The sequence below is a fragment of the Dermacentor albipictus genome, chromosome 2 (assembly GCF_038994185.2).
Source record: "Dermacentor albipictus isolate Rhodes 1998 colony chromosome 2, USDA_Dalb.pri_finalv2, whole genome shotgun sequence".
In the NCBI taxonomy this organism is placed as follows: Eukaryota; Metazoa; Arthropoda; class Arachnida; order Ixodida; family Ixodidae; genus Dermacentor; species Dermacentor albipictus.
This window is the reverse complement of record NC_091822.1, coordinates 56,444,913-56,472,306: the sequence shown is the minus strand read 5'-3', so window position 1 is coordinate 56,472,306 and position 27,394 is coordinate 56,444,913. Positions and strand designations below refer to the sequence as shown.

The window sequence follows — 27,394 nt, the reverse complement described above, 5'->3', positions numbered from 1 at the left end:
ACACGGTGAATAATTATCGGCACATCACGGTAGCTACTTGCAAGGCGTCGATGCGCCGGGGTGGACGACGATGCTAAGAGGTGCGTATCACAGCAGTCGTTTGAGATAGCTGCTCTGTCCTCAGTGATGTATCGCACCCACAGCGTCGCGAACACGATCAGCGTTCGAGAATCGTTCTCTTTTCTGGACCCAGTGCAATGGCATTTCTTCATCACAAGCACTGCGCACTCACCAGTTCCAACACCTTCCTCCATTCTAAGTCTCATTTCATAACTGCACACAGGAGCCCTCACCTGCCAAAGTGCGATTTCTGCGGCGTCGTTACGATATCCATCAGCGATCACTGCTCGCTCCAGCAGAGGTAATCCGCAAGCACCTTCGACTGCACAACACACTCATATACTGCGTACATGCGCTCAGAGGCGCCTTCACTGGGCAAGCGATGACAAGCGATGAATTGTGTCGCTGGGGAAGCACGCACTTCTTCGCAATGTATCGCAGAGGCTTCGCGCACAAAGATAAACTGCTACATTTTCACTGTACTGCGTCAATACGGACCCTAATATAACGTACCGCCATTTCCCAGCGACAGCCGTTGCTCCCGTACATGGAGGTCCCGTATCTATGACTAGTGCACCGTTTTTAGTTGGTGAAGCGGGAGTCTCAATAGCCTAGTGAATCACCTGCGATGAACAGCCGTACAACGGCGCTGCGTTTCCATTCCCGTAATAGTGAAAGGATGGTCATGGTCATGACTGACTTTATTAAGAATAGCACTGCAGCGCCCCTAGGTGACTGTTCACCGTATGAACTGCCTCGAGCGTGCGACACTCTTCAATGTATCCGCTTCTAAGCTTTCGCCTCACTGTCGCCACTCGCGGCAAGAAGTGCAAAATCTAATAATTTGCTCGGCCTCCGTTTGTCATCAGAAATTTCTAGCATTCAAAACAAAAACAGATACTCAAAGAAATAAAAATTTTCGTTATTTTATATGTTGTATTTGAACGTATTCGATTGAGTGATAGTGTAGGTGCAAGAATGCGCCGCTTGTACCTTGTTCGCATTTGACCGGGGATTGAAAGATAGTGCCCGAAAGAGCAGGCACGCCTTTGACGCGCCCGAAAAAGGCTTGGCAAGCGGCTCAAGGCAAGTGTGCAGATAGACAGCGTGACAGTCACGGTATTGCTAAGTTGCGATAATCCGTTGATAACAATACGTGGCGCTGGCCCGTTTCGTTGTGCAGCCTTCTGCGCTTGAAACGTGGAAGCAGCGTGCCGCGCAGGGTGCGCTCATGTTGTCATACGTGGCTTTTAGTCTACATTTTTTTGCCTGTAGCTTTTGCGCGTTTCAAGCTATCTCGGTTCACTGACTGCCATCGAGCAAACTCGGGTGAACGCGAAACTCGGTGCATCCTGCATAGCACCCCTGGAAAACTGATTTCCATTGCTTGGTTTGTGCTCACTACTTTTGTTTCGCAGGCTGCGTCTTCTTCCATGGATGTTAAGGGACGTTGCCATAAGAGACCAGACAACGACAGTCTTGGGCCAGAAAATTTCTCTGCCCGTGGGATTCGCACCGACGGCCTACCTGAAGATGGCACACCCGGATGGAGAGGAGGGATCAGCAAAAGGTTTAATCGCTGCTCAGTTTTGCAATTCTCGGATAACTTACTGCAGGGCTAGCTTCGCTTGCATTCTAGCAGGCCATTTAGGCGCAAAATTGTTTTCAACCACAAATACAACATAGAAGAGAAGGAGCGCTCATCTTCGTCTGATTTCATGTCTTTATTTCCTTTCTGTTCATGCAGTACATTGCGCTTTCAGCGTTGTGCCCGAGTCAGCTAGTAATCCGTTGACATTCTCAGGCTAGTTACTTCACACACTTTTCAGTGGCTGTGTGTGTATCTATTTATCTATGTTCCTATTTAACCGTTTTCCCGGGAAATCCCTGGTCGAATGGATAGCGCATCTGCTTGTTGTACTGAGGGAACAAGGTTCCAAACAAACCATAAGAACAACTGAGTATGTGTAAGACGTCTACATACGTGCCGCTCTTTAATGAGCCTATTTCTCGCTGACGTATAACTCTTTAGATGCGGGACTGCCTAGGTACAACGTTACGACGTTTCAAAGAGACTCTCTGACGCCGATTTGGAGCACTAGGTATGTGCCACTCAGTCTGTGCTGGTCTTCAAACAACCTCTTCCATGGCAAGTCGGGTCATGGAATTTTACTTTATTATTCTTTAAATGCAGTAAATGGCTTATACATAGTAAAGGCGGTGGTATCAAAGTCAAAGACTGCTACGGTGCCGTCGGTTAATACTAACAGTGCACAGACGCATGAAAGACGAACCAACTAGGTAAAACAAACATACAGGCACAATCGCTAAAAATGTAACACACAGAAATAAACAAATTAAGTACAATTGCCATAGACAATTCTATATTGCATAAAAATACTGTGAATACATAAAATGGCAAAGGTAGTATATTAAATCATGTACACTTAAACATGTAAAATAATCTTAAGGCCATGTATAAATGCGTGAGAGGATGATGAATATTCAGTGGTTCGGCTTGGGTAAAGTATTCCATAGATCTATAGCCATGAACGATGTTGTCGTTCATACATAGTCAGAATAAACCGTAAGCAGTGCAAAAATTTATGGTACGTGCGAACCTCGTAATTTTCTTCTTAAGGAGATACCTGGAATCAATTAATTCATGTAAAGCCCATTTAGAAAGTAACTTAATAAATGGAATTGTGAAATGGTAGCTGAAAAAGCTCGTCACAAGGAGGATGTCATCTTAACGGATTTAACAGAGTAGCACTCGTGAAGAAACCGGTCTTAGTTATAAACTGTATTGCATGCTTTTGTAAGTATTTAATATAATAGATTTGTCAGTAATATGAATTTCCCGAGGAAAGAGTGTTGCGGTTGTTGTGACTGTGAATGAAAGCAAAGTATAATGCTAATCACGCATCTTTCAAAATACATGCTCATGGTTTGTTTGATGCTGAGATACCGAAGATGCACTTCTGCTTAAGGCAGTAGGCCTCATTGAAAAGTTTTTTCTTTCACAAAACTGATTTCCTGTTTATTAAATTTCATGCATGCCCAAACATTCAGAAACATGTTGCGAGAAAAATCACCTTCATATCACCACTAGTTTGGTAGTTACAGTGAGTTTTAAAACCCATACCCTCGTATCGCGATACCGAAAAGCAGTGCTGTCTCTCCTAATTGTTAAGATGTGTGTAAATATTCAACGCAATTTGATATTCATACTGAAGCTGCTCGACGGAATCAGCTTGGCTGGAAATTTCGCTGGATTTTGTAAGGTCGCAGAAGGGCACTGCGTCTTTTTTTTCAGATTTTGAGGTTATATCCCGATAACATTTGAGTGCATGTTAAAGATAATTAGTCAAAAAGAAGACGCCTGTAATGGCACTTGTAACGTAGCGCTTTGAAATTTTTTTGGTGTTCTTAGCAGTAGCATCTAGTAAATTATTTAACCTAACCATTATAGAATTCCATAAGATAAAAGTTATTGATATTTATCCAACACGACGCACTTCTAAGATCCCTGCCTCTTTCCTTCTCAAGATGCTTTACAGACGTATCCTGACAACACATGTATTATTCTAACTCGAACTTAAGGGGCAGGTTTAGCTTGGGGGCTACTATTTAAATACATGGGCAAAGGACAACCATTTTTGAGCATCTAGAGCACCGAATTTGATGAGTTATGTTAAATTTAAAAACACAAGTTATAATGTATCAAAAGAAGCCAACAAACAAAGACACCGGGGAAAACATAGGAAAAAATACCTGTACTTTCTAATTGACTTAGAAGAATGATAAATTAATGGCAGTTAAAGTGGATGAAAAAGCAACTTGTTGGACGTGTGGAACGATCCCACGTCATTGCATTAGACGTGCGATGGTATACCCAATAGCTGCCGCGGCGCCATTTCCCCATCCACTTCCTTGCGTATCTGTTTTTACTACTAGAACTAACCTTGGGAGTGTTAGCCAGCGCCACCACTGACAGACCTGCGCGGTAGATGTGGAACATCCTTTCCTCCGCTGGCGTCTCGAGTACGCGATCTTTTTTGGGCAAAGACAACTGCTCAATAAACCCACACATGCTACCTGAAAGCATCAATGTTACTGGATTCAAGACCCTCGTTATGTAATGAACGAGAACGAAGGGAGTTAACCTAGGGCCCTAATTTTTATTAATCATATCACAAGAACCCAACAAACAACAAATGCACTGGCTAACACTCCCAAGGTTAGTTCTAGTAGTAAAAACATAAATACCCAAGAAAGTGGATGAGGAAACGACACCGCGGTAGCTGAATTGGTTAGAACATCGGACACGAAATGCGAAGATCATTCCCCACGTGCGCCAAGTTTTTTCATCCAGATTCATTACCATTAATTCATCGTTTCTTCAATTCATTTAGTCATCATCATCATCAGCGGCCTGTTTTATGTCCACTGGAGGACGAAGGCCTCCAGTGTCCCCTGTCCCCTGTCCCCTCCCCTGTCCTGCGCCAACACATTCCAACTAGCACCCCCGCATTTCCTGATTTCATCGCTCCACCTAGCCTTCTGCCGTCCTCGGCTGCGTTTTCCTTCTCTTGGTACACATTAAAATCTCTCGATGGCTAGTCACTGCGTGCTTAGAAAAAGTATTCAAACTATTAAACTGGGAAAGCTTACAAGTAAGGATCGACGGCGAATATCTCAGCAACCTTCGGTTTGCTGATGACATTGTTTTATTCAGTGGTGGGCGCTGTCCCATGATCACATAGCAGTGGTGCCCACTGATATGGCGATGCAAAATGTCTACATAGCTATTTAACTAGAGAGCATACATGCCATGAATAGCGTAGTCTACTTTCTAACTCGCGCGAGCTCCATCGAATGTTCTGCTTATCATGAGTACCGTGGTTTTATCTGACGTCTGCTTCAATTATCGGCGCTTTCGTACTGACTCGCTTTCATGGGGGCTTTCCTTTATCAACAAAAGGTTCCGAAACCTGATTCCATTCCTTTAATTCATCCCTCTTGCCCATGTCCCAACATTTTAAACGCTAATGTTGCTTTGGCACAATATCCTTATTTTTTTTAGGTATCGCGTAGCCAATTGTAGCCGTATTGTACACAGGGTGTTTGGGTAAATGAGTTAGTAACATCAATTACAAAAAATAATTATGTGGTTTTACTTGCCGAACCCACTTTCTGGTTATGAGGCAAGCCGTAGTGGAGGACTCCAGAAGTTTTGACCACCTGGGGTTCTTTAATGTGCGCCTAAATCTAAGTACACGGGTGTGTTCGCATTTCGCCCCCACTGAAATGCGGCCGCCGTGGTCAGGGTTCCCTCCCGCGACGTCGTGCTCAGCAATCCAACACCATAGCCACTGAGCAACAACGGCGGGTCCAACATCAATAAAATTGCCTAGTTAACGAATTAAATTTCTCGCTAACGCATTTATTTCAGCCGCATACCTAAAACTGACGAAGTAATAATCGGACCAGATAATAAAGTATTGAAGTCCACAGAGTCAGACGATTCATACTAATGCCGGACTTGAAGCCCAATAGTCGTAAACTTCATGAGCGCCTACACGCTTCCAGATAGCTAACGCTGCTAATTTCTGCCGAGTGAGCAATAAATCGTGCACGATTTCACGCATAAAACTGCAACCTTAATACGGAAGGGCACATCGGAATGTCGCCCCTAGCAGATGCCTACAGCGGACTTACCCTTCCTGCATAACGATCGCGCGAGCATCACCTAGCGGCGATCTTCATCGCCCAATGCTCTCCTGACGTTGAATGGAAACGACGCGTACTCGCGGCTGTCCGCTGGGTACGTAAGTGGTCTGCTCTCGAGCCTTGCAGTTTCGTCTCGTGGCGAAATTAGCGGCGAAAAATAAATGTCATACTCCACAGAAATGAGAAATGTGAGCCTTTGGCAAGCTTGGAAGTGCTGTGAACTGTTCTAACGAAGGGCGTCAAATTCTGCATTATAATCAATCAGCTGTCTTTCCTGTTTAAAAATTTCATTGCGGTATTTACTCCTCTACGGCTCGCACTTCATTTTTCCCGGGGGCTTGCGTTAGACGCGACAGGCTTGTGGCTACTCATTGAAATTTCGAACTGCACTGAGACGGCTATGCAAATAAATGCAACCGCTTACCGCCGTCTATTGCACACACAGTCGCCGACCAGTTTTCGGACGCAGACGTGCCATGTTGTGGCGGATCGCGGGTGTTACCCAGCACGCGAGTATCCTCGGCACACTTAGCGACTTTTTTTTTCTTCTTAAATACCTTTTCGCACTTCTATAGGTGAGTTACGGGAGTTACACCAGCCCACACTTTAGACGGTTAAATACGTTATTGTAATTTGTCTAATTACTTGCGCACCTTGCGGCTTACGGAAAGCAAAAGTCGAGACAACGGTTAATTGCTGAGTTTGCTAGCGCAGGCAGCTAAGGTTGCTGGTAATTTAATGGGAACATTAGCTAATGGATAACAGTTTTTATTGGTTTACACGCCCCCATCATAGCAAATTTTTCATAATAATTCCATCAAAACAGCAGCGGTGTAACTTTTTTAAAGACAAAAGAATTGGGCGCTTTTTTACCCAACGTTTCTTTTTTTTTATAATGATGCCTACCTTCCGTGAACGCTTTACTTGCAGCCGCCAAGGATGCGGGAACAGTGATGATTCTCAGCCCGATGAGCAACACGTCCCTCGAAGACGTTGACTCTGCGGCGCCGGGTGGCCTCCGCTGGATGCAGACGTTCATCTTCAAGGAACGCGACGTCACTAGGAGCCTGGTGCTTCGAGCAGAAAAGGCTTGCTACAAGGCCATTGTAGTCGGTGTCGACTGGCCGCTCTCCGGCAGAAAGATATATGACACTAAGTGTGGCTTCGACATCTCTCCTAACCTCACGTAGGTTGTTGATCCTTACCTCAAGGTATTTCTTTTGCTTTTGAAAAGCTCATAAGGCGCAGTTGTGGTATTAACAACCGCACAAGAAACGCATTTCACATAAATGTGCATCTAAACTTACACAACCGGGGCCGCATATTGGATTGGTCTTATTGCGATTAGCATTTTTTTGGAATCTACCTACTTTGCGGTATGCTAAAACGCATCTTTATTTGCCTCTTCCTTCGACTTTCCCGTTCCTGCTGCTGCTGCTTGCTGCTGTCTTGTCGAATATCTCTTGCCAAGTACGTGCCTCATAGTGAAAGTAACCGTTGTTATCAAGCTGTTGTCATTTGACCTTTGTTATCCATGCTGGCTCTTGGCGACAGTCTTTGCCGATTGGCCGGTACAAGACAGTGCAAACAACGAATACACTGTGAAAACAGGCAGCTCTTGCCGAATGCATTGGTAGTACTGAAAATAATCGACAATTTTAAAATAGCATTTGCAACCAAACGTAAACGCATTACCAACGTATTGAAATAGAGTCGTCCTTACTGCGCATCCTTCGAACGTTATTGGGTTTCCGTGGTTTATGTGCGCTATGATAACTTACGTTATTTTGCGAGTTTAACGTTCGTAATGTTTGCGGACGATCAGAAATAGCGGGTATGCCTCACTAACTCCATGTGCCCACCTCATCTCTTTAATAACACCTAGCATGATCACCGGCGGCAGAAGCGCCGGCCGGGCGCCACTAAAGATCCACAGCAGAGGCAGTGTGGTAATGGGTAAGCTTCGAAAAGTGGACGACGTCGGTGGTCAACGGAAGAAAAAATGATGTGGGGCTGGCGAACACAATCTCGTACGTGACATCAGTCACTTGTCGAAGGAAACAGTATGGACCCGTGTATCGAGCAAGCAGCCTTTGAAAAAGAGCCATACATCAGGAGGGGTCCAAAGTAGCACGGAGCGCCCGGAGCAAGATGTTCGTCGCCGTTACTAGTCGTAAAGGCATTTCTGATTGTGTTGGCAAGCAGCAAGTATACTAAGGGCTATCTCCAGGCTCCGGACAAGCCGCCAATGCAATATGAACCTGGCAACGTTTAACGCTAGAACGTTATCTAGTGAGGCGAGTCTAGCAGTGCTATTGGAGGAATTAGAGGGCACTAAATGGGATATACGAGGGCTCAGTGAAGTTAGGAGGCCAAAAGAAGCATATACAGTGCTAAAAAGCGGGCACGTCCTGTGCTACAGGGGCTTAGCGGAGAGAAGAGAACTAGGAGTCAGATTCCTGATTAATAAGAATATAGCTGGTAACATACAGGAATTCTATAGCGTTAACGAGAGGGTGGCAGGTCTTGTTGTGAAACTTAATAAGAGGTACAAAATGAAGACTGTACAAGTCTACGCCCTACATCCAGTCATGATGACCAGGAAGTCGAAAGCTTCTATGAAGACGTGGAATCGGCGATGGGTAGAGTCAAAACCAAATGCACTATAATAATGGGCGACTTTAATGCCAAGGTAGGCAAGAAGCAGGCTGGGGACAAGGCAGTGAGGGAATAGGGCGTAGGCGCTAGGAATAGCAGGGGAGAGTTATTAGTAGAGTTTGCGGAACAGAATAATATGAGGATAATGAATACCTTCTTCCGCAAGCGGGATAGCCGAAAGTGGACGTGGAGGAGCCCGAACGGTGAGACAATAAATGAAATAGACTTCATACTCTGCGCTAACCCTGGCATCATACAATATGTGGACCTGCTCGGCCAAGTGCGCTGCAGTGACCACAGGATGGCAAGAACTCAAATTAGCCTAGACCTGAGGAGGGAACGGAAGAAACTAGTACATAAGAAGCCGTATAATCATTTAGCGGTAAAAGGAAGAATTAGGGAAAATAGAAGAATTCCAGATCAAGCTACAGAACAGGTATTCAGCATTAACTCAGGAAGAGGACCTTAGTGTTGAAACAATGAACGACAATCTTCTGGGCATCATTAAGGAGTGTGCAATGGAAGTCGGTGGTAACTCCATTAGGCAGGATACCAGCAAACTATCGCAGGAGACGAAAGATCTGATCAAGAAAGGCCAATGTATGAAAGCCTCTAACCCTACAGATAGAATAGAACTGGCAGAACTTTCGAAGTTAACAAGCGTAAGACAGCTGACATAAGGAAGTATAATATGGATAGAATTGAACATGCTCTCAGGAACGGAGGAAGCCTAAAAACAGTGAAGAAGAAACTAGGAATCGGCAAGAATCAGATGTATGCGTTAAGAGACAAAGCCGGCAATATCATTACTAATATGGATGAGATAGTTCAAGTGGCTGAGGAATTCTATAGAGATTTATACAGTACCAGTGGCACCCACGACGATAATGGAAAGGAAAATAGTCTAGAGCAATTCGAAATCCCAAAGGTAACGCCGGAAGAAGTAAAGAAAGCCTTGGGAGATATGCAAAGGGGGACGGCAGCTGGGGAGGATCAGGTAACAGGACATTTGTTGAAGGATGGTGGACAGATTGTTCTAGAGAAACTGGCCACCCTGTATACGCAATGCCTCATGACCTCGAGCGTACCGGAATCTTGGAAGAACGCTAACATAATCCTAATTCATAAGAAAGGAGACGCCAAAGACTTGAAAAATTATAGACCGATCAGCTTACTGTCCGTTGCCTACAAACTATTTACTAAGGTAATCGCAAATACAATCAGGAACACCTTATGCTTCTGCCAAACGAAGGACCAGGCAGGATTCCGTAAAGGCTACTCAACAATAGATCATATTCACACTATCAATCAGGTGATAGAGAAATGTGCGGAATATAGCCAACCCTTATATATAGCTTTCATTGATTACGAGAAAGCGTTTGATTATGTCGAAACCTCAGCAGTCATGGAGGCATTACGGAATCAGGATGCAGGCGAGCCGTATGTAAAAATACTGAAAGATATCTATAGCGGCTCCACAGCCACCGTAGTCCTCCATAAAGCAAGCAACAAAATCCCAATAAAGAAAGGCGTCAGGCAGGGAGATACGATCTCTCCAATGCTATTCACAGCATGTTTACAGGAGGTATTCAGAGACCTGGATTGGGAAGAATTGGGGATAAACGTTAATGGAGAGTACCTTAGAACCTTGCGATTCGCTGATGACATTGCCTTGCTTAGTAACTCAGGGGACCAATTGCAATGCATGCTCACAGACCTGGAGAGGCAAAGCAGAAGAGTGGGTCTAAAAATTATTCTGCAGAAAACTAAAGTAATGTTTAACAGTCTCGGAAGAGAACAGCAATTTACAATAGGCAGCGAGGCACGGGAAGTCGTAAGTGAATACACCTACTTGGGGCAGGTAGTGACGGCGGATCCGGATCATGAAACGGAAATAATCAGGAGGATAAGAATGGGTGGGGCGCGTTTGGCAGGCATTATCAGATCAAGAGCAGCAGGTTACCATTATCCCTCAAGAAAAAAGTATATAATAGCTGTGTCTTACCAGTACTCACCTACGGGGCAGAAACCTGGAGGCTTACGAAAAGAGTTCTACTCAAACTGAGGACGACGCAACGAGCTATGGAAAGACGAAAGATAGGTGTAACGTTAAGGGATAAGAAAAGAGCAGATTGGGTGAGGGAACAAACGCGAGTTAATGACATCTTAGTTGAAATCAGGAAAAAGAAATGGGCATGGGCAGGACATGTAATGTGGAGGGAAGATAACCGATGGTGATTAAGGGTTACGGACTGGATCCCAAGTGAAGGGAAGCGTAGCAGGGGGCAGCACAAAGTTAGGTGGGCGGATGAGATTAAGAAGTTTGCAGGGACGGCGTGGCCACAATTAGTACATGACCGGGGTTGTTGGAGAAATATGGGAGAGGCATTTGCCCTGCAGTGGGCGTAACCAGGCTGATGATGATGATGATGATGATGATGATGAGGATGATGATGATGATGATGATGATGATCTCCAGCGTAGACTCAGCCCGTACAGTGGCATCGCGTGCATATTCACTAGTCGAAGTTGCAGTTGAAGAAGTGTGTCCAACGTGAAGTTGGTTCCCGTTCGAACAAAAGGTAACAGCAAGGTTATCCAGCAGTGTCTTGGCAGGAGGCATTTTATGCGAACGTTACGTATGGCACAGGAAGGTTCCAATCACGGCAATCAACCGACACGTACTTTGAAAGAATGTCTGTTAAGACCTGATTCAAGCACTCGGTTATCCCCCTCCTCTGGGGATGGTATGACATCGCGATCGTGTGCTGCGTAGAGCAGCAGCGTGGAATATCGTCGACTACATTCGACAGGAAGGTATGGTCTCGGTCACTCAGCCATTAACGTGGGGCACTGCGTACTAAAATTACGTCACGGAGGACAAAGTCCGCCACGTCTGCAGCACAGATGGTCACCAGTGCTCGTGCCATTGCGCAGCGCCCTGTGTATTGGCAGCCATGACAATCCACTTATTTCCTGAAGCAGATGTAGGAAAGGGTCCGAGAAAGTTCAAACTGAGACAGATGAAGGGCTCAGGTGGGACGTCGATGGGCTGAATATACCTAGCAGGAAGCGTAGGTGCCTTTTTTCGCCATTGGCAGGCGCTGACGTAATCATGCACTGAGCGGGCTAGACCAGGCCAATAAGAGCGACTGCGCACACCGTCATGTTTCACAATACTACCAAGGTGGCCACCGGTTGGGGCATTGTGAAGCTCACGAAGAATTGTGGAGGACAGGCGCGATGGTATAACTAAATGATCACGCCCGGCAGGGTACACGTTATGCCGATATAAGATACCATCCTTCAGGTGGACAAGCGCGCAGAGTCGTTGCTGGGAGAGGATTCCAGGCGCTTTATTATTTATATTCAAACTAGTACTGAAAAGAGGCAGCTCTTGCCGAATGCATTTGTACTCTGCATTGGTACTCTGCGAATGCATTGGTGCTCGGACGACTTGCATGGTACGAGTCGAAGCAGCAGTCATACGGGTCCTAGAAAGCAAACAGCATAACCAGTAGAGCAAACGGCCGAATCAGCACAGCCAATTGCAAAACCAGCCAAACCTTATAGACAAGCTACTCCGCAGTCAACAGAAATAGCAAGAGCTCACCGACAAACAGCTTCAAAAATGCAAAGAACAACAAGAACTCACAGACAAGCTGCATAAAAAATGCCAAGAGCTCGAAAACATAAACACACAAGTCGGTAACGGCGTTGACTAAGGCCGACGTTGAAGCCATAGTAGATGCAACGTGCCTGATATTTCAAGAAGCCTTTATGCAGAACATTCATGGCACAATGGAAGAAATTGTCCAATCAGCAGTTGAAAAAACAGCCGCTACCTTCGAAAACAAGATCACCATGTTGAACGCCGAAATCGATGGGATCGCGCCACAGCTCAACGATTTTATCGCGCATGTAAACAACAACTACGTCACCAAGGCACAGCTCGGCAATTCGCAATTATTGTAATAATCAATTCACTGCGTTCATTTATTCCACGAAGTATCTTTTCTGCCAATTGTATTGGTGACGTGCAGATAGGATTTAAATCCTGCAACCTCGAAATCTGCGAATGGCACTTTTAACTTGGCCGGACCAAAGTGTCGAAATGGACAAACCAGAATGAATTTAGGCTTAGTCTCTTGAACAGCTCCTGTGTCCTTCTTTAAGAAATAGAGTCCTGGTGCCAGACCCCCATATTGGGCTGCATGGTCTGGACTTAGCGATACGTAGAGAGAACCTATATTGGGGCATAATGTTAGTCACGAAGTTAACCTTTATTGGACACCTAAATTATGGTAAAAAGAAATGCCTAAAAACCATCAACATTCTTAATATTCTGTCGCAGCGCGGGGTGGTGACAGGAAGAGCATCATGAACCTTTAAAAAAGCCTCATTCGAACATGCTTAGATTACGGGGCCATAGTGTATTAATTGCTACTGCTAGTACCTTGAAGCTGTTCGAACCTGTCCATTTTCTAGGCAATAGCCTGGTCACCGGTGCCTTCAGGACACGTCCTATAAAAGTCTGCGTTGAAGGTAACGAGTCGTCGCACCATCTTCAGAGGTCGTACTCCAATCTCATGTACTTTCCTAAAGCTATCATCTACTTTTACCTAACAGTGAAAGGCCTGGCATATGCAGCGTCGTTGGAAAATTGACCTACTGTTAGGCAACCATTATCTCTGCGCGTAAGAAAATTTTCTAAGCAAATCGCAGTTCCGATTCTTGAGCCTAACCTGATGGTCCTTGCAAAGCCATTGCCGCCGTGGCAGTGGCAGTTCACAGAATGCGATAGATATTTCACTGGTGTGATAAAACACGCTCCAACGCACATATTCGAATACATTTCCTAGACCGTCAGTCGAAGTACTCGTAGAGAGAATTTTACACCGACATTTCTAAGAGACATGCCGGCGTGTTTTATGCAGTACTTGGTCCATCCTTTAGAGAACCTGATGCCCTGCACACGGAAACAATTATTTTTACGGCTGAAGTCTTGGCGGTTATGAAACATTTAAGGAAAGTAAGAGTTCGAAAAAACAAATATACTTACATACTTTCTAAACGTGGTAGAAGCCCTAATGTCACTGCATAAGCACAAACTCTGTACTTGTTTCCTATATATCCTGTCCTTGTGTCCCTCCTTGTGTCCTCATCTATACCCTGTCCTTGTGTCCGAAGTACAAACCCTTTCCTTGTGTCCTACTTGTGTCCAAGCTATGTTCAGGCCTTTGCACAATGCATGTGTCTCACCAGCCTGTCGTCATATGCTGAGTGCCTGAGCATAGGGGTATCGAGGATGAAATGTAAACTGACCGAATTGTCCCATTAATTGCATCGCAAGCTATCATTCCTACCACTGTTGTCCCTGCTTTAGATATCAAGCCTTTCCTACGAAAGAAACTCAGAAGCCACTGGTGGCACTTGTGGAACGCTGAAACAAATAATAATCTTCACGTAATTAAGCCACCGTTAGGTCCCTGGCCCCCCACAATGAAAAAATGATGTACTATTATCTCGTCTCGGAATAGGACAGACACATGGCACCCACAGTTTTTCCCTCATTGATAATGAACCGACAACTGCTAGTAGATGTGGGGAGAGCCTTAGCGTCCCCCACGTCCTCCTGGAGTGTCGGGAAGCAGAAGCTGAGAGAAAGAAACACTTTATAATAGCATACCGACAGCAAATACCTCTTCATCTGTAAAAGTTATATGATGCAGAAAAGCTTTCTGACACCAAAGCAGCCTCGGGTTTTCTTAATGGTGTTGTGTAACATGGTACTAGCCCAAGAAATTTGTAGCACATCGTCTCGCCAGAGGATGCTGCTGTGATAGTAATGTTTTGTATAGCACACGCCTCCAGACCCTTGCGTTTCGAGGTCTCTGTCAAGGCCTGATGCTCTTTGCATATTTTACCTGTGGTATATTTTGTATGTCATAATTTTCTTCAGCAATGCCTTTTTCATGTTCATAGCCGACCTCATCAGTCATCTCCACAGTCTTAGTAAATCTACAATCTACACACTTTATTGGGACTGCGTTTTAGTCGTAACATTCACCTCTCGTATTTCATCGCTCCGATGCCATCTCATTAAAACTGACATGGAACTCTTTGGCCATACATGGTTCTTGCGCCAAAAAAAACCACATTCATAACTTAGCTTTGCTAAGGGTGCTCTCCGACAAAATTGCATAGTGCATAGTGCCACTTTTCCACCCAGCGAAAGATGCTTGGCGCTTTTCGCTTTGACAAATTATTGTTTGCCATGTCAAGGTGCTGCTTTTTCACTGCCCAGCTGTGCCCTTTGAGCGTTGTACCTGCAATACTTCATACGTTGGACCTGCAATATTTCATATTGCCGTAGTGAATGTACCGTTGTCATGCCATTGACGTCATGCCGTCATTGTCATTACATCTATGTTGTTGAGCCTCCGTCATACAGTCATCCTTAATTCTGGTGGGGTAGTGCGGTAGTCGTCATCCCTTCACCGTCATGAGTGGTATGTGCATGATCGAGAACAAGTATATATTGAGCAAGGCAGTTGCCTGTATAAAGTTGTTGAATTGGGAACTTGCTTCAAAGAATAGGGGAGGGTGGCTGAGCAATCAGCATACTTGCAAATGATCGCTAAGCTGCAACAGCTTAAGCCTATTTCCACAGCTTGCGCGATACGAAGATTTTTCTTGCCTCCGTCTAACCTCATTTAGCGAGTGACACAAGTTGTCCGCTACAATTAGCAGCTTATTATATGCTGATTGATATATTGACGAGCAAACAACAGCGGTCACAGGGTGGGTGCCCGAATATAGACAACTTGCTTCCGTCTACTGCCTCACATTGTCGAGAACTTCGTACGCTGCCTATACCACAATGGTGATGTTCCCGAACAGGCAATTTCGGCACTGCCTATGCGATACTCGTAAGTGTCCACTCTTGGCGAATTCCTCAGAATGGATGCGCCAAAGTGGAACAAGGGTTCCGTAGCCCAAAATAATAAAGTCATAGCGCCACGCACCGACATCGCAGTTGCCCCACCCAGATATTGCAGCGTGTCTAGATCTATGCGCGAGAGAAGAGACTGGCCGCATACGCTGCCTTATACACGCCTCATACATGACGCATTTTGGCGGTGACAATTTACAATGACACTGCGTTGCTTAAATGCTAATCGCATTAACGTTGACATTCTATGTGAGATGGATTCTGCCAAAATTTCTCAACTGAAAGTTTGTATCTTCGCGCCCATATGATCTACCCTTCCAAAAGGGGAGCTTATTTGAGAGCGTTGTTAGACCGTGTGTGCGCAGCAACTTCTTCTGTCATTTCATCTGGCATGGCGAAAATCTGGCTCACTTGATATGGGCGCTCAGATGATAAGCACGAGCTCGAGTGTTCTATTCCCTCTCATGGCGAGTTCATTCGCATGCTAGTGATACGCAAGAACGCTAGTGAACCTAGATTTAGATTTAGCTTTCTACAAATCCTGCGTGTTATTAACGTCCTTTCGGTGTCACTTACGCATTTCTATTCTTTCAGGAATGCCAACTTTGAAGGCAGCGATTTCGCTAGTCCAAAAACGGCCCAAGGAAATTCAATTTCCAAATTAAAAAAGGCTCTCATTGACCCGTCCGTAGTGTGGGGCGACGTGGACTGGCTGCGCAGCATCACCAAGCTCCCAATCGTTGTGAAGGGAATCATCAGGCGTGAGTACACGAGACGCGGCGCTCTTCGCCGTTCTCGAAGTTACTACTTTTAACACGTATTCCGGTAGTATCTTTAAAACGGACACTATGACTCATATTTGGAACATGCGCTCCGGTATAGGTGTTTTCGCGGATTACAAACATAATTGACCGGAAAATGTCACTTACTGCCATAGGCATTCAGTTTATACCTAAAAAAATGTTTTCGAGCGCGAGCCAACCGAACCTACGTCGTTACAGCTTAAACACTTGCCTCCTATCAGAAGGTCAACGTCCTCGTTAATTGCTAAGGTACGCCATGAAGCTGGTTTACAGCATCGTTCTTAATGAGCTATCGTGAATTGAGGCCTACAGGGTTCTCCTGCCATATTCACACGTGCACTTGTTATCCTTCTCCGGTGTCTGTTTTCCACCGGCTAACAAATGTTAAACGTTATCGCTCGGCGCAGGACGCGCCTGCATGTGTCGGAAGTCCTGTCTCCTTGTCTTCGTCTGTGTCACTTCGCACCACAAACGAACAATATGTTTCTTGATTAACATCGATACTTCTAACCATTGTACATTGTCATCGAAGGTTCTGCAATCTGATTGTGCGCGACGCAAATTGTGTAGTGATTTATGGAAAGTCCATGCGGCACCACCTTATACAAGTCATGCATGAAAGCCGGCAGGCTTGACCCGCAGAGATTTCCGACGATCGCTGACTTTGGATACCGCTATCCTTGTGCTTGAGTGTTACTTGTTTTGTTGGGCGCAGTTCGCCCAATAAAGGGCTAGTTTCGCCATTCACAGTTTTGCTACTGTGTTCTTGACAGTCATTACAACATGACATCTGGTGGAGGTGCTTTCCTCCCTATGTACCGTAAGCACCGCCCAACTGAGAGCCTAGTTCAAAGTGTGGAGAGGACGCCAGAGTCACCCCGAAGCATCAAGCGGCAGGCTAGAAAACCCGCCCCCGGAGTACAGACTTCTACCTGAGGTGACTAGATAGATTGTGACAAAGTCAACAACCACAATGGCAGCTTCAGTGTATCCCACTGTGCTGAATTGCCCAGGGAGCCACCGACCTTCCGCGCATCATCGCTTTAAGACCCGGAAAACTGACTGTAAACACGAAATTATACATGCCTTCCACGCATCTATGAATTTCCGAGACAATTCACATGATCACTGTGTGCGCCATAGACGGAATGCCGAAACGTGTTGCGCAGATCTGCGTGGTTTATAAGTCTGATGTTTCCTCACTTCACTTCACTTCACTTCACTTCACTTTATTACCTTAAAAACCCCATTAGAGGGGTATTACATAAGGGGTGGTTATTAAAATAAACATTAGAAACAGGCGTTCATCTTGAGATATGGGTGACAACAGCTTCAGTAAAGGCAGATGGGCTTGTAATGGCTGCGATGGCGTGTGGAAGGCCGTTCCAGTCCCTTGATGCTCGAATAAAAAATGATGCTTGAAAAGTGGTGGTCCGGGCACGTGCGCGTGCAACTTGAAGCGGATGACCGGTGCGATGAGATATGTATGAAGGGGGCGTGATGTACGGTGGGTGATTTAGGGAGCTGAAAAAAAATGAGTGGAAATGACCGAAAAATAAAAGCAGTTGCAGAAAGCGCTCGTCCTTGTGTCCTCTTGCTTTTTCCACGTTTGTTCAGTGCAAACTTTCACCATTAAAATGCGCACCCGACATGTTACCGCCATCAAAGAACGATAAAGGACGCGTTTACCAGATTAAACCATATCGACGGCAGCACAACCAAAGGACTGACAAACTGTTGGTGACGAAAATATAATTGTACTTGTTCTCGTGTGTTCAATAACTGCGCGACTTGGTAAGTAATAGGAAATCGTCTTGAGACTTCTGTAATGCTCCATTTATCGTGGAAATATTGGCGATGTAATTATATTTTGTTACCACGCCTGCCCCCCGTTATACTAGTTGTTGAATAGTTCACTTAGTTCGTAAGCTTAAGAAATTCGGAGTCCTGAGTGCTGCTCGATATTGTGTTGCAGCGGAGGATGCATTGACCGCGGTGGAGCACGGCGCCTCCGGAATCATAGTATCCAACCACGGCGGTAGACAGTTGGACGGCGTTGCTGCAACGGTAAGAATTAGGCGGAGCATCGGTATCGTACAATCTGCAGCTTCCAAGAATGGCAAGCGGCTCAAGAACGACCGCCACGCAGACAGCAATACAGGCGGCGCCAACAGCGCATGACACAAACATGGAAGAAAATATGGCGCTCCTTTGATGGAATATAAGCGAAATGAGAATCGAAATTCCGCTTCATACCTGTCAATGGCATGGCTGGTCTTTGAGCAGCCTACCACAACCCCTGTGGCTCGTTTCTTTTTTCATTTTGCAAGCTTCCCGTACCAGTTTTATTGTAATATCAATTATGTCGACGCTCCAGGCGAATTACCATCGTTGTAGTTGGCCACTTGGCGTGGCCGTCACCGCGATATTCCGTGAAAACACCAAGTACGACAAGTGAAGGCCGCGTACTATGTGCTGTAGGTCCGAGTGAAAGTGGGCGAGGGTGGGCGAAGAAGGATCGTCGCTTGATATCGCACCCGCAAGTTAGGAAGCCCGCCGTCTCCCATTACACGTAAGTCAGCAGGGGGTAACGTAGAGGAGGACATTCTACTCCGGCCGCGGCTGCATATGGCGCTGCCGAGCGCGGCCGCGTAGACCCTGTGCCGAAAATGATCCGCAGTTGGTGCAAAGACTACACTGGCCGAGACCTGAGGCTTCGTGTGCCCTGGCCTCTCGGCTCTCAGATCGCGTTGAAGCGAGAGGCAGAACGATAGGCTATTCGTTCGCTGCTGCTGCCGCCCTTCTGCTACATTTGCACAGGAACATTTGGCATCTAAAGCAACCGGAAATTTTCCAGCACCAAATTGACGCATCGTTCACATTGCTTGCACACCGCACCCCCAGAAATTCAATATACTCCGAAAGAGAAGAATTCGGTCACCATTTCACCCTGTAAAAGCGGATGTACGGTGAAGCTTTTAGGTAAGCAGAGCCGACGTTTGACGACGTTACACACGCATGACCACCACCAGAAGCGATGTACGTCATGCGCGCAGGCAGGCGTGCGGAAGAGCAGCATACATCCTCATTATTCTAGGCTTCCCTCCACCAAGCACAAGCACATTATTGAGCTAAATGAATATTTAAATGTAAATCCCGTCTGAAAACGTGTAAAGCACGACTTACACACAAGCTGCGGGCATGGTAGCTTGAGAATGTTATTCCAACATACAAGAAAACATAAATCTGCTACGCGGAAACTAAAAAAAGCCCTTTTACAGATGCCGTTTGCGGTCTGTATAAGTTGCCGCGGCCGCTAGGTGAAGGTACCGTCAGTACAGCATACTTGCTCTTTCTTGTAGGCGCTCTGCCTGGTGCAAGTGCGTTATTGGACTAATTGAATTTCTCAAAGTAAAATGCGTCAAGAAATTTGTAATGTATGACTTAAACACAACCTGCAGATATGACAGCATCAGATTGTAATTCGAATACACGAGAAAACATAATTCTGTTATGCGGATCTCAAACACAAAGCCTTTCCACTGCGTTTGTTTTTAGCTGAACACGTCACGAAAAATCCCGACCAACTAAAGGCTAGCAACGCTGCTGTAAAAGCAAGATTGCGCAATAGTTTTTCCTCTAGCGCCATCTGCCGAGTGTATCCCGTATTTTCCCGCATGCCCCATGCTTCCACCGCCTGCGTCGAGATTGGATGGTTTTTTTCTCGTTATTTGTAAAGATAAACCCTGAGGAAGAAGAAGCGGTATTCCTGGGCCACTCGGCACGTACATTTTAGACCGTGGCTACTAGGTGCCCGTTCCTGCGGCGAGCGTAAGCGTTGTCCCTTGTAACCGAGCGACAGCGAAGAGAGCGCGAAGAGGAAAGCAAAGAAAGCGTTGTGAGCGTAACGACGAAAGCGTGAGAAGAAAGCGTAGTGCTGCGCAAGACGGGCCTTGTGTAGAAGATGGCTACGAGGTGGCACCAGAGTAGCGCGCTTCGTCTGCGTTTAAACAAAGCTCTGCATGAGTCGAGGCCTGTCATTGGCGGCAGGTGTGAATTGCGCCCACCGACCACCCACGCGCTGCCTGTTGTCATTTACCAATTAGAGAGACAGTAGTCATGTACTTCGCTCTGTTTGTAACGTGCCACAAGAAATAAATTGTCCGCGCGAGAGAATATATTGTGAATTGAACACACGTATGGAGCTGCACTCAAATTTCGCATTAGGAAGTATCTTAAAGGGAAGCTGAAACACTTTTCGAAAAAAATGAGTTCTCTGCTGCATTCTACAGTTTTGAGTCCCCTGAACGCGAATATCTGGTTCAAAAAGGGCGGAAACAAATGCAAGCGGCTGTTTTTTCAAGAGAACGCGCACCAGCGCCTCAGGGCATCGCGCGTACGCCGCTGTTGCCGGTGATTGGTCGGGGCCGGTGTGACGTCATTGGCGGCAGTCGCCGGTCGGCGCCGCCGTTTCAAAGCGTAGCACGCTGTTCTGTTCTGGCTTCATAGCTGAGTTGTAAGCATTATGGAACGTTCTCGCTGTCTCGGACAGCTTGTATTTTCGCCGTGCATGTTCGAACCGACAGCGGATACGAAAAACGACGGCGACAACGGCAGCAACGACGATGTTGAGTGTGCCAACAGCGAGAGCGATGTGTGCACCTTCTCGCGCGTTGTAAATCTTAGCTGGTACATATGTTTTTTTTTTCATGTAGCTGCACGTTCTAATGACGGGAGAAAAAATGCGCTAATGTGTCACTGGGAGCTTGCTGCTGGAAGAATGCCCAAGCACTAACTTCTCATTAATTTGTAAACACGGGTGCAATTCCGCGATGTCAAGCACCTTGCCGCTGCTTGTCTAAAGTCTCGTGGTTTTTTTAGTGTTGATACACGATCGCAAACATAAGTGCCGCGTTTCAAAGCGCGCACATGCAGTGCTGCGAGGTACAGTCATGGAAGTTTCTTATCATACACATCCAGAGATGGCCAGAGGTATTATATGTGCAATATTCATACTATGGTTTGACGACCTTGCGATTGTGGCTCGATCAAGAATCGGTATGCGTGCTCCATGCTAGTGTTGACATAAAGATATTAGGCGGTTTAGCACCGCCGTGTGGTAAACACTTAACCGCGACCGTACGTCGAATGTCACTAGACAAGCCTATACTCCATTTCATACCTCATGTGCAACGCTGTGGAAGCTACGCACGAAGTCCGGTCACCAAAATTTATTACTGCGCGCGTTTCCGTCTATGCTTCACAGCGTGCCAGCGGCGTTTGCTCGCGCGAGCATGCACGTGAAGCTACCGCGACGGGCTGCAATAAAAAAAATGCCGAAAAGAAAATTAATTTAAAATAACGTGTTAGCAGCTGAATAAGTACACGGATTGTTTCTATGGGCAAATTCTTTTTTTTATTCAGAACTGAGCTTATATATGGAAAACTTTCTAAAAAATCGGGTCAAGAAACACCGAACTTTTTCTAACTGCGAACGCAGCCACTGCAAGAAGTATCTCAAGCCTCCGCAGCGTTGCTGTGATGTATGAACCGGAGTGTAGCAACGCTAGCAACAACGCGTTTCCGCATTCGTCGTAAGGCTATCCGGCTATCGCGGAAATGGTCCGAGTACAGCACAGTTGATTTCGTCGGCACGAACTTATCTCTCCTCTCCGCACGGACCCACTGCGCTGCAAGCTTCTTGTCCTTCGGGAACCTGTGAAACACCACATCGTCTCGCCCGCCTGTGTTCGCGCAGCCGAATGCTGCACAGAACGCGGGCATGTTGGGCGCCCTTGGCTGTAGGCACTCACGCAGCACAGAAGGAAAGAACAGTTTACGAAAATCGCAAAACAAAACAAACGTGAGCGGCGGAGGCGGCAGATCTCTCGTAGCGTCGTTCAGTAAAGCGCAGGACGGAAAGAGGCATGCCAGCACATGCCAGCACGCTGGTCCGGCAGCTCGGTCCCCGCCCGTGGCGTCACTCTCACCGGTTCTCTCCTCTGGCAACCACCTCACCCGGCGCTCCGGAAGCGACAGGGGCGTGTCCGCGGGGGTGATTTAGAAAGCGATTTCCACCCCGTATATTAACGAAACGAAGAAAAAAATTTCGGAACCGTAAATTATTAGGCCTGTTCTTCCCAATCCCAGCAATTCATGGAAATTGAAAACCGTTTCAGCTTCCCTTTAAGATAGGTTAGCATAGGATAGGATAGGATACTAGAGAACAAGTTGGCCTAATGAACTTAGAAAATTCAGACGTCAGGCAATTGCACCATGCGAGCCTACTCTAAACTTTTCAAAATACTATAGTCAAACGCATTTTGCGTCTCTAAAGGCCCTCTAACCGTCCGTAGGTCTGCTGCACATGCGCAGTCTGGCGAGAGCAGCGGTGCCGGAGGATGGAATGGCACCTTTTCGCTTTTAGTGTCCGTATAATCGCAATCGCAATAAATTGACTATGGCGAGAAGTGCTGCTGTATGCACCAGGTAGCGCACCAGTGCTGTCACTGGACAGCGAGACCGCCACATACGGGCATGACTAACGCTAAACTCACATCTATTGTTCTTATGATTGCTTACAGATACAACCTTCAGAAATTTTTACCTCTATCAAAAGGGTTTCAGTTCAGCGTTGCTGGCTGTTTGTCACACACAAAAAACCCAGAAACGTTTTACTACACTTACGTGCTGAAGTCGGTGGCTACTTATTTGCTGCATTGCAAAGTATACGGCTTACTGCTGTAGCGAAGTGAGGAATGCAGGAGCTGCTTTCTGAGGTGTATCAGTTATAAAGGGTTGGACATATGTCTAGTAAAGATTTTGACTTTAATAAAGATGCACCTCCATTGTTGGAAAGCTCAGCAACGGTAGTCTTTGTGGAGATGTGCATGGTTAGTAGCCACCCGGAATGTTACTTTTTTGTTCCACGTGTTTGGAGCTGATGTAGGCAACTACATTACTTATCTCTTGCTGAATTTTTCAAGTCTCTGCAGTCGTTGTGCACGTATATGCAGATCGAACTCCTTCCCGACATAATAAAAGCGGTCAACGGGCGTTGCGAGGTGTACATGGACGGAGGTGTGCGCATGGGTACTGACGTCACGAAGGCCATAGCAATGGGAGCGCGGGCTGTTTTCGTCAGCCGACCTGTCGTCTGGGGCCTTGCTTACAATGTGAGTAAGAGATGTTGTTGGAAGCTCTTAAGGTATAAGCTCGCCACAAAAGAACGGCCAATCAAAGAAATTCGTAAAGCTACATAGCGTAGGTCTGACGTTATGGCGGTATAAGGCGTTGCAACATTCGCATTTCGTGCACGCTCATACGAGGCTGGTTTCATGCAAACTTTCCTCGAGAATATTGCCGGACGATATGTGATAACTTATGGTTTAATCAGGCTATGCAAAATACCTGAAATGTAAAATATTGTCTCAATGCATTTCCCGCAGTAAAAATAACACAAGAAATTTTAAACATGCCAGTTTTTGCGAATTCCATTTGTTTTGATCTACAATTGTATTCTTAGAGTAAGGGTAGTTTGAGCCCCGTTATATTGTCTGTACTGGGCCAAACCTGACCTCAAACTCATAATATTTCAGTGTTCTGCTAATAGTAGATAGCTTTCTGCTTTTCTGTTATCTTTGACTAATATATCTCATAGCGGATTTCAAAAAGTTATAAAAATAAGGTTTATATTGGCTCAAAGCCAATTGCTGGCAGCATCATTAGGAAGGCGGTAAGGCTCTGTTGCTAACAACAAAGCTTTCTGCTTGAATCAATATTCACAGAAGGACACGTCAACAAGTATACAGGGCGTCCGATGTAGACAAGTTTTAAAAATATTCAAATGCCACGTAGCTAAACATAAGGAAGCTAATGTTGTTTGCCGCCACGTGGAGATACCCAGATTTTTTTCGCACTCCGCTTACTTCATCATTCCTCTTAAGTAATTATTCACTTTCTCTAACATTATAATTATATCAAACGTGTCCTTGAAAAAAAGGTAGAGTAACACGAAAAAATTCATCAGCCCTTCCAGTCTGTGAAGAAGGACAAACAGAGAAGCGGTGGTGCGTTTTGCTTCAATCGACGCATCTTCGTATATAAGTATTATTATTACTATTCTTCTTTTATAAGGTCGCCTTGGCGACTATGACGTAACCCGAACACACGACGCCCACTGGAGGTAATAGTCTGTATAGGACACAGGTGGCCGTTAAACCGAGCCTCACGGGAAGCGATGATATGCGTTAATTCAGTGCATTCGTGAGAAACTGGAAACAAAATTTTTTTTAGTGTTGATGTGACGCCTAGACGAACGGACATCCACCATAGCCACAGGGTAGCTATATAAAGCTGCGCTGCAAAACTCCTGATGCAGGCTTCTGTTGCTCAATACGTGCTACGTAACAGCGTTTTTGCAAACGTAAAAGAAGCCTGCAAATATACGCGAAGTGCCCCGAGGGGCCAGTCGCACGGCAATATTGTACCAGTGTAATGCCTACAACTACTTTCTAGAGGACAAGGCCCCTATGCTAGAAAATGCGGTCTCGATAAAGGTTGGCGTAAGCCATGCACCCTTTCAGCTTTATACACTATACGTACTTGCGGGTTTTTTCCAAGGGCAGTTCAGTCAATTGTGCGTAAAATACACGTGCGCTATTTTATTGAAGTTACAGTAGTGATTTTTACAGGGGCAACAAGGAGTGGCGAAGATGGTCAGCATATTCCGAGATGAGATCGACAGAGCCCTCGGTCTCCTTGGTAGGTATGATCCTTGCATAATACTGTGACTTGGAGACGCCTGTGCTCTTTTGCCATACGATGTTGCGATAGAAGTTCATGGGCACATGGGCTCAGCACATAGTGAGGAAGACGTAGCGATCCGGCGTTCTCTTTGTGTACAGTATATCAGGGCGCGTACTACATTTACAAGCGCACAAAACACTGGAATGCATGCAACATTTAGACAAGTCTAGAGCCGGCTTCAAGTTGCGTATATGATTGTCCGTGACTACGCGCGATAGAGTTCACCGACTTGAAGTACCCGTTCCTCTTGACGGGCGACACACCCACGCGCAGTACAACGGCGGGGTCCGCGCAGTATGCCGACTGACAACAGCTGCCTCATCAGGAGATGCTAGCCCATCTCGGCGCCAGAGAAAGGAAAGACGCTCACTGCTCTGGGCTCGTGGATCGTGATTGACCCGTTGACGGCGAGCTCCAGTGGCTCCAGCCCACGTGCAGGGTCGTCAGCCCTGCTAGCGGCCATGCGATCTGCAACGCTGTCTGGTTGCGGCGGTGGCTCAAATGCGGAACCACAGGCACGGCCAACGGAGCGGACCGTCAGCCGCCGGAGTCGTTCCCTGGGCCTGATGAACGTAGGATGGTTGCCAGAGCGGGCCGGTAGCTTCTCGTGCGTTGACCCGGTCGCGTTCCAAGAACAGGCGCCAAGGCTGTAGCCGTCGCGACTGCCACTGGAGCCCGTCCTCCCGAGTCGTCGCCGGTCCGTTCAATTCCGAACCGCAGCGCGCGCTCTCCTCGCGTGCCACGCTGCTGCGCACCAAAGCACTGGAATGCATGCAACACTTAGACAGACTAGAGCCGGCTTCAATATGCACATATAATTTTCTGTGACTACGCGATAGAGTTTGCCGACTCCGTAACATTTTGGCGACGAGGATAAACCCTTCCGTACGTACTACGATGCCTTCAAGGTCCCTTAGAAACTGTTTTGCTGCCGTGGACACCGGATTCTGCCCGGGCGCTACTAGCGTTGGAACATGCGCTATGTCCTGCTGAGAAGCGCGTTCCGTCGCCATTCCGTAACATTTTGGCGACGAAAATGATCCACGTACATCGAACCTACCTGTAAGTTATCCCTGCCAACTATATTTTCCACTGTATCTTTGACTCCTTCTGCCCTTATTTCAAACAGTATTTCTGCACTTCCTATGACTGCCTGCTTCCTGCTTGCTACTTCTGCAACCCCATCTTCCACTTCTGCTACCCGACGCTACTGCGGCGTCTTCTTTGGGTCTCACCTCACCGTTCAGCCCTGCCTGCTACTGCCCAGCATGAACGCGGCAATCTCCCCCCGCCCCGACCGTTTTGTCATGCCTTCGCGTACCAGCCATTCCTTGAATAAAATGGCGACGTGTGTTGCAGGCATACGTTGACGCCGCCACCAAGACCGCTACGCCGAAACACAAGAAAGCACATGTTCAGCTGCAGTTTGCTCAGTTTCAATTGCTCAAGCTGCTAACGCCTGCACCTAGCCATTGAAGGCCCAAATACTTCTAAGTATCCAACCTCATATAGGAAACTTTTTGGGATCTCTATGACAATGAAGGCCATGCAGTAGACTTGCAATTGAATTGCTATATCCAAGTCTAGGATGAGCCACTTCACGTATCACCGTAATATGCTCAAGAGAATAGCCTCACAGCCATAGTTGCCATGCCATGGAATTTTTTTAGAGTATATGCACCCCCGCAGGGGCGTCTGCGCAAGCAGGCGTTTGGTGTGTGGCGACACCACGGACCCGAGCACACGAGGGTTGGACCCTCCCGCGTGTAGCCGTGCGCGGCTTAGCCGTGTCTCGGGAAAGGGGGATCCTGGGGGTTGAGCTGATGCTGGGTGATTGGACCTTTATGGCCCCCCGGCGGAGGCAACACACCCCTTTGGCCTCTACTTCACATAGACGGCACCCCCGGACTGACCCACCCGGGGGAAATCGGTAGTTGCCTTTTCCTGTCTCTCTCTCCCTACAACCTTCGTCTTTTCCTTACTTTCCACCTTTCCTGTCTCCTTCTCATTTCTTTATTACTTCCGACCTTCCTGGCAGCAAGGGTTAACCTTGTGTGAGTAGCCAACCTTGGTTATATCATATTGGGTTATAGCGGCAACGTACAGCTGGCGTTTGCAGGCCCTGTTTTTCAGGCCTGCAGCGTCCCCTTGTTGGACTCCATGGTGGGTGGCTAGCGCTGCTGCCGAAAACTGCACATCCACACATGGCTGCTTTCTTCCCTCCACTACCTGATCGCCCTCAGAAAAGAGGGCGCACCGATGAAGTATTCCAATTTTTTGGCCGCCAAAAAGAATCCTTCCCGCGCTTCCATGTCATTCATTCTGCACAACCAGATAAACCAGTACGAACAATCTCACCCTTCCTTGTTTCCAAGTC

The 27,394-nt window shown here is 46.6% G+C and overlaps 1 protein-coding gene across 2 annotated transcripts in view; it reads left to right on the top strand.

The window, feature by feature from the left end:
- LOC135901874 (uncharacterized) overlaps positions 1-27,394 on the top strand; it is a 59,701-nt gene that overhangs the window by 17,622 nt on the left and 14,685 nt on the right. For both annotated transcript variants that reach the window (XM_065431702.1, XM_070532870.1), the window contains 6 exons: positions 1,479-1,630; positions 6,724-6,979; positions 16,001-16,167; positions 18,185-18,276; positions 23,226-23,384; positions 24,903-24,972. In XM_065431702.1, the coding sequence (XP_065287774.1) occupies positions 1,479-1,630; positions 6,724-6,979; positions 16,001-16,167; positions 18,185-18,276; positions 23,226-23,384; positions 24,903-24,972 (896 nt within the window). The remainder of the gene's footprint in view (positions 1-1,478; positions 1,631-6,723; positions 6,980-16,000; positions 16,168-18,184; positions 18,277-23,225; positions 23,385-24,902; positions 24,973-27,394) is intronic.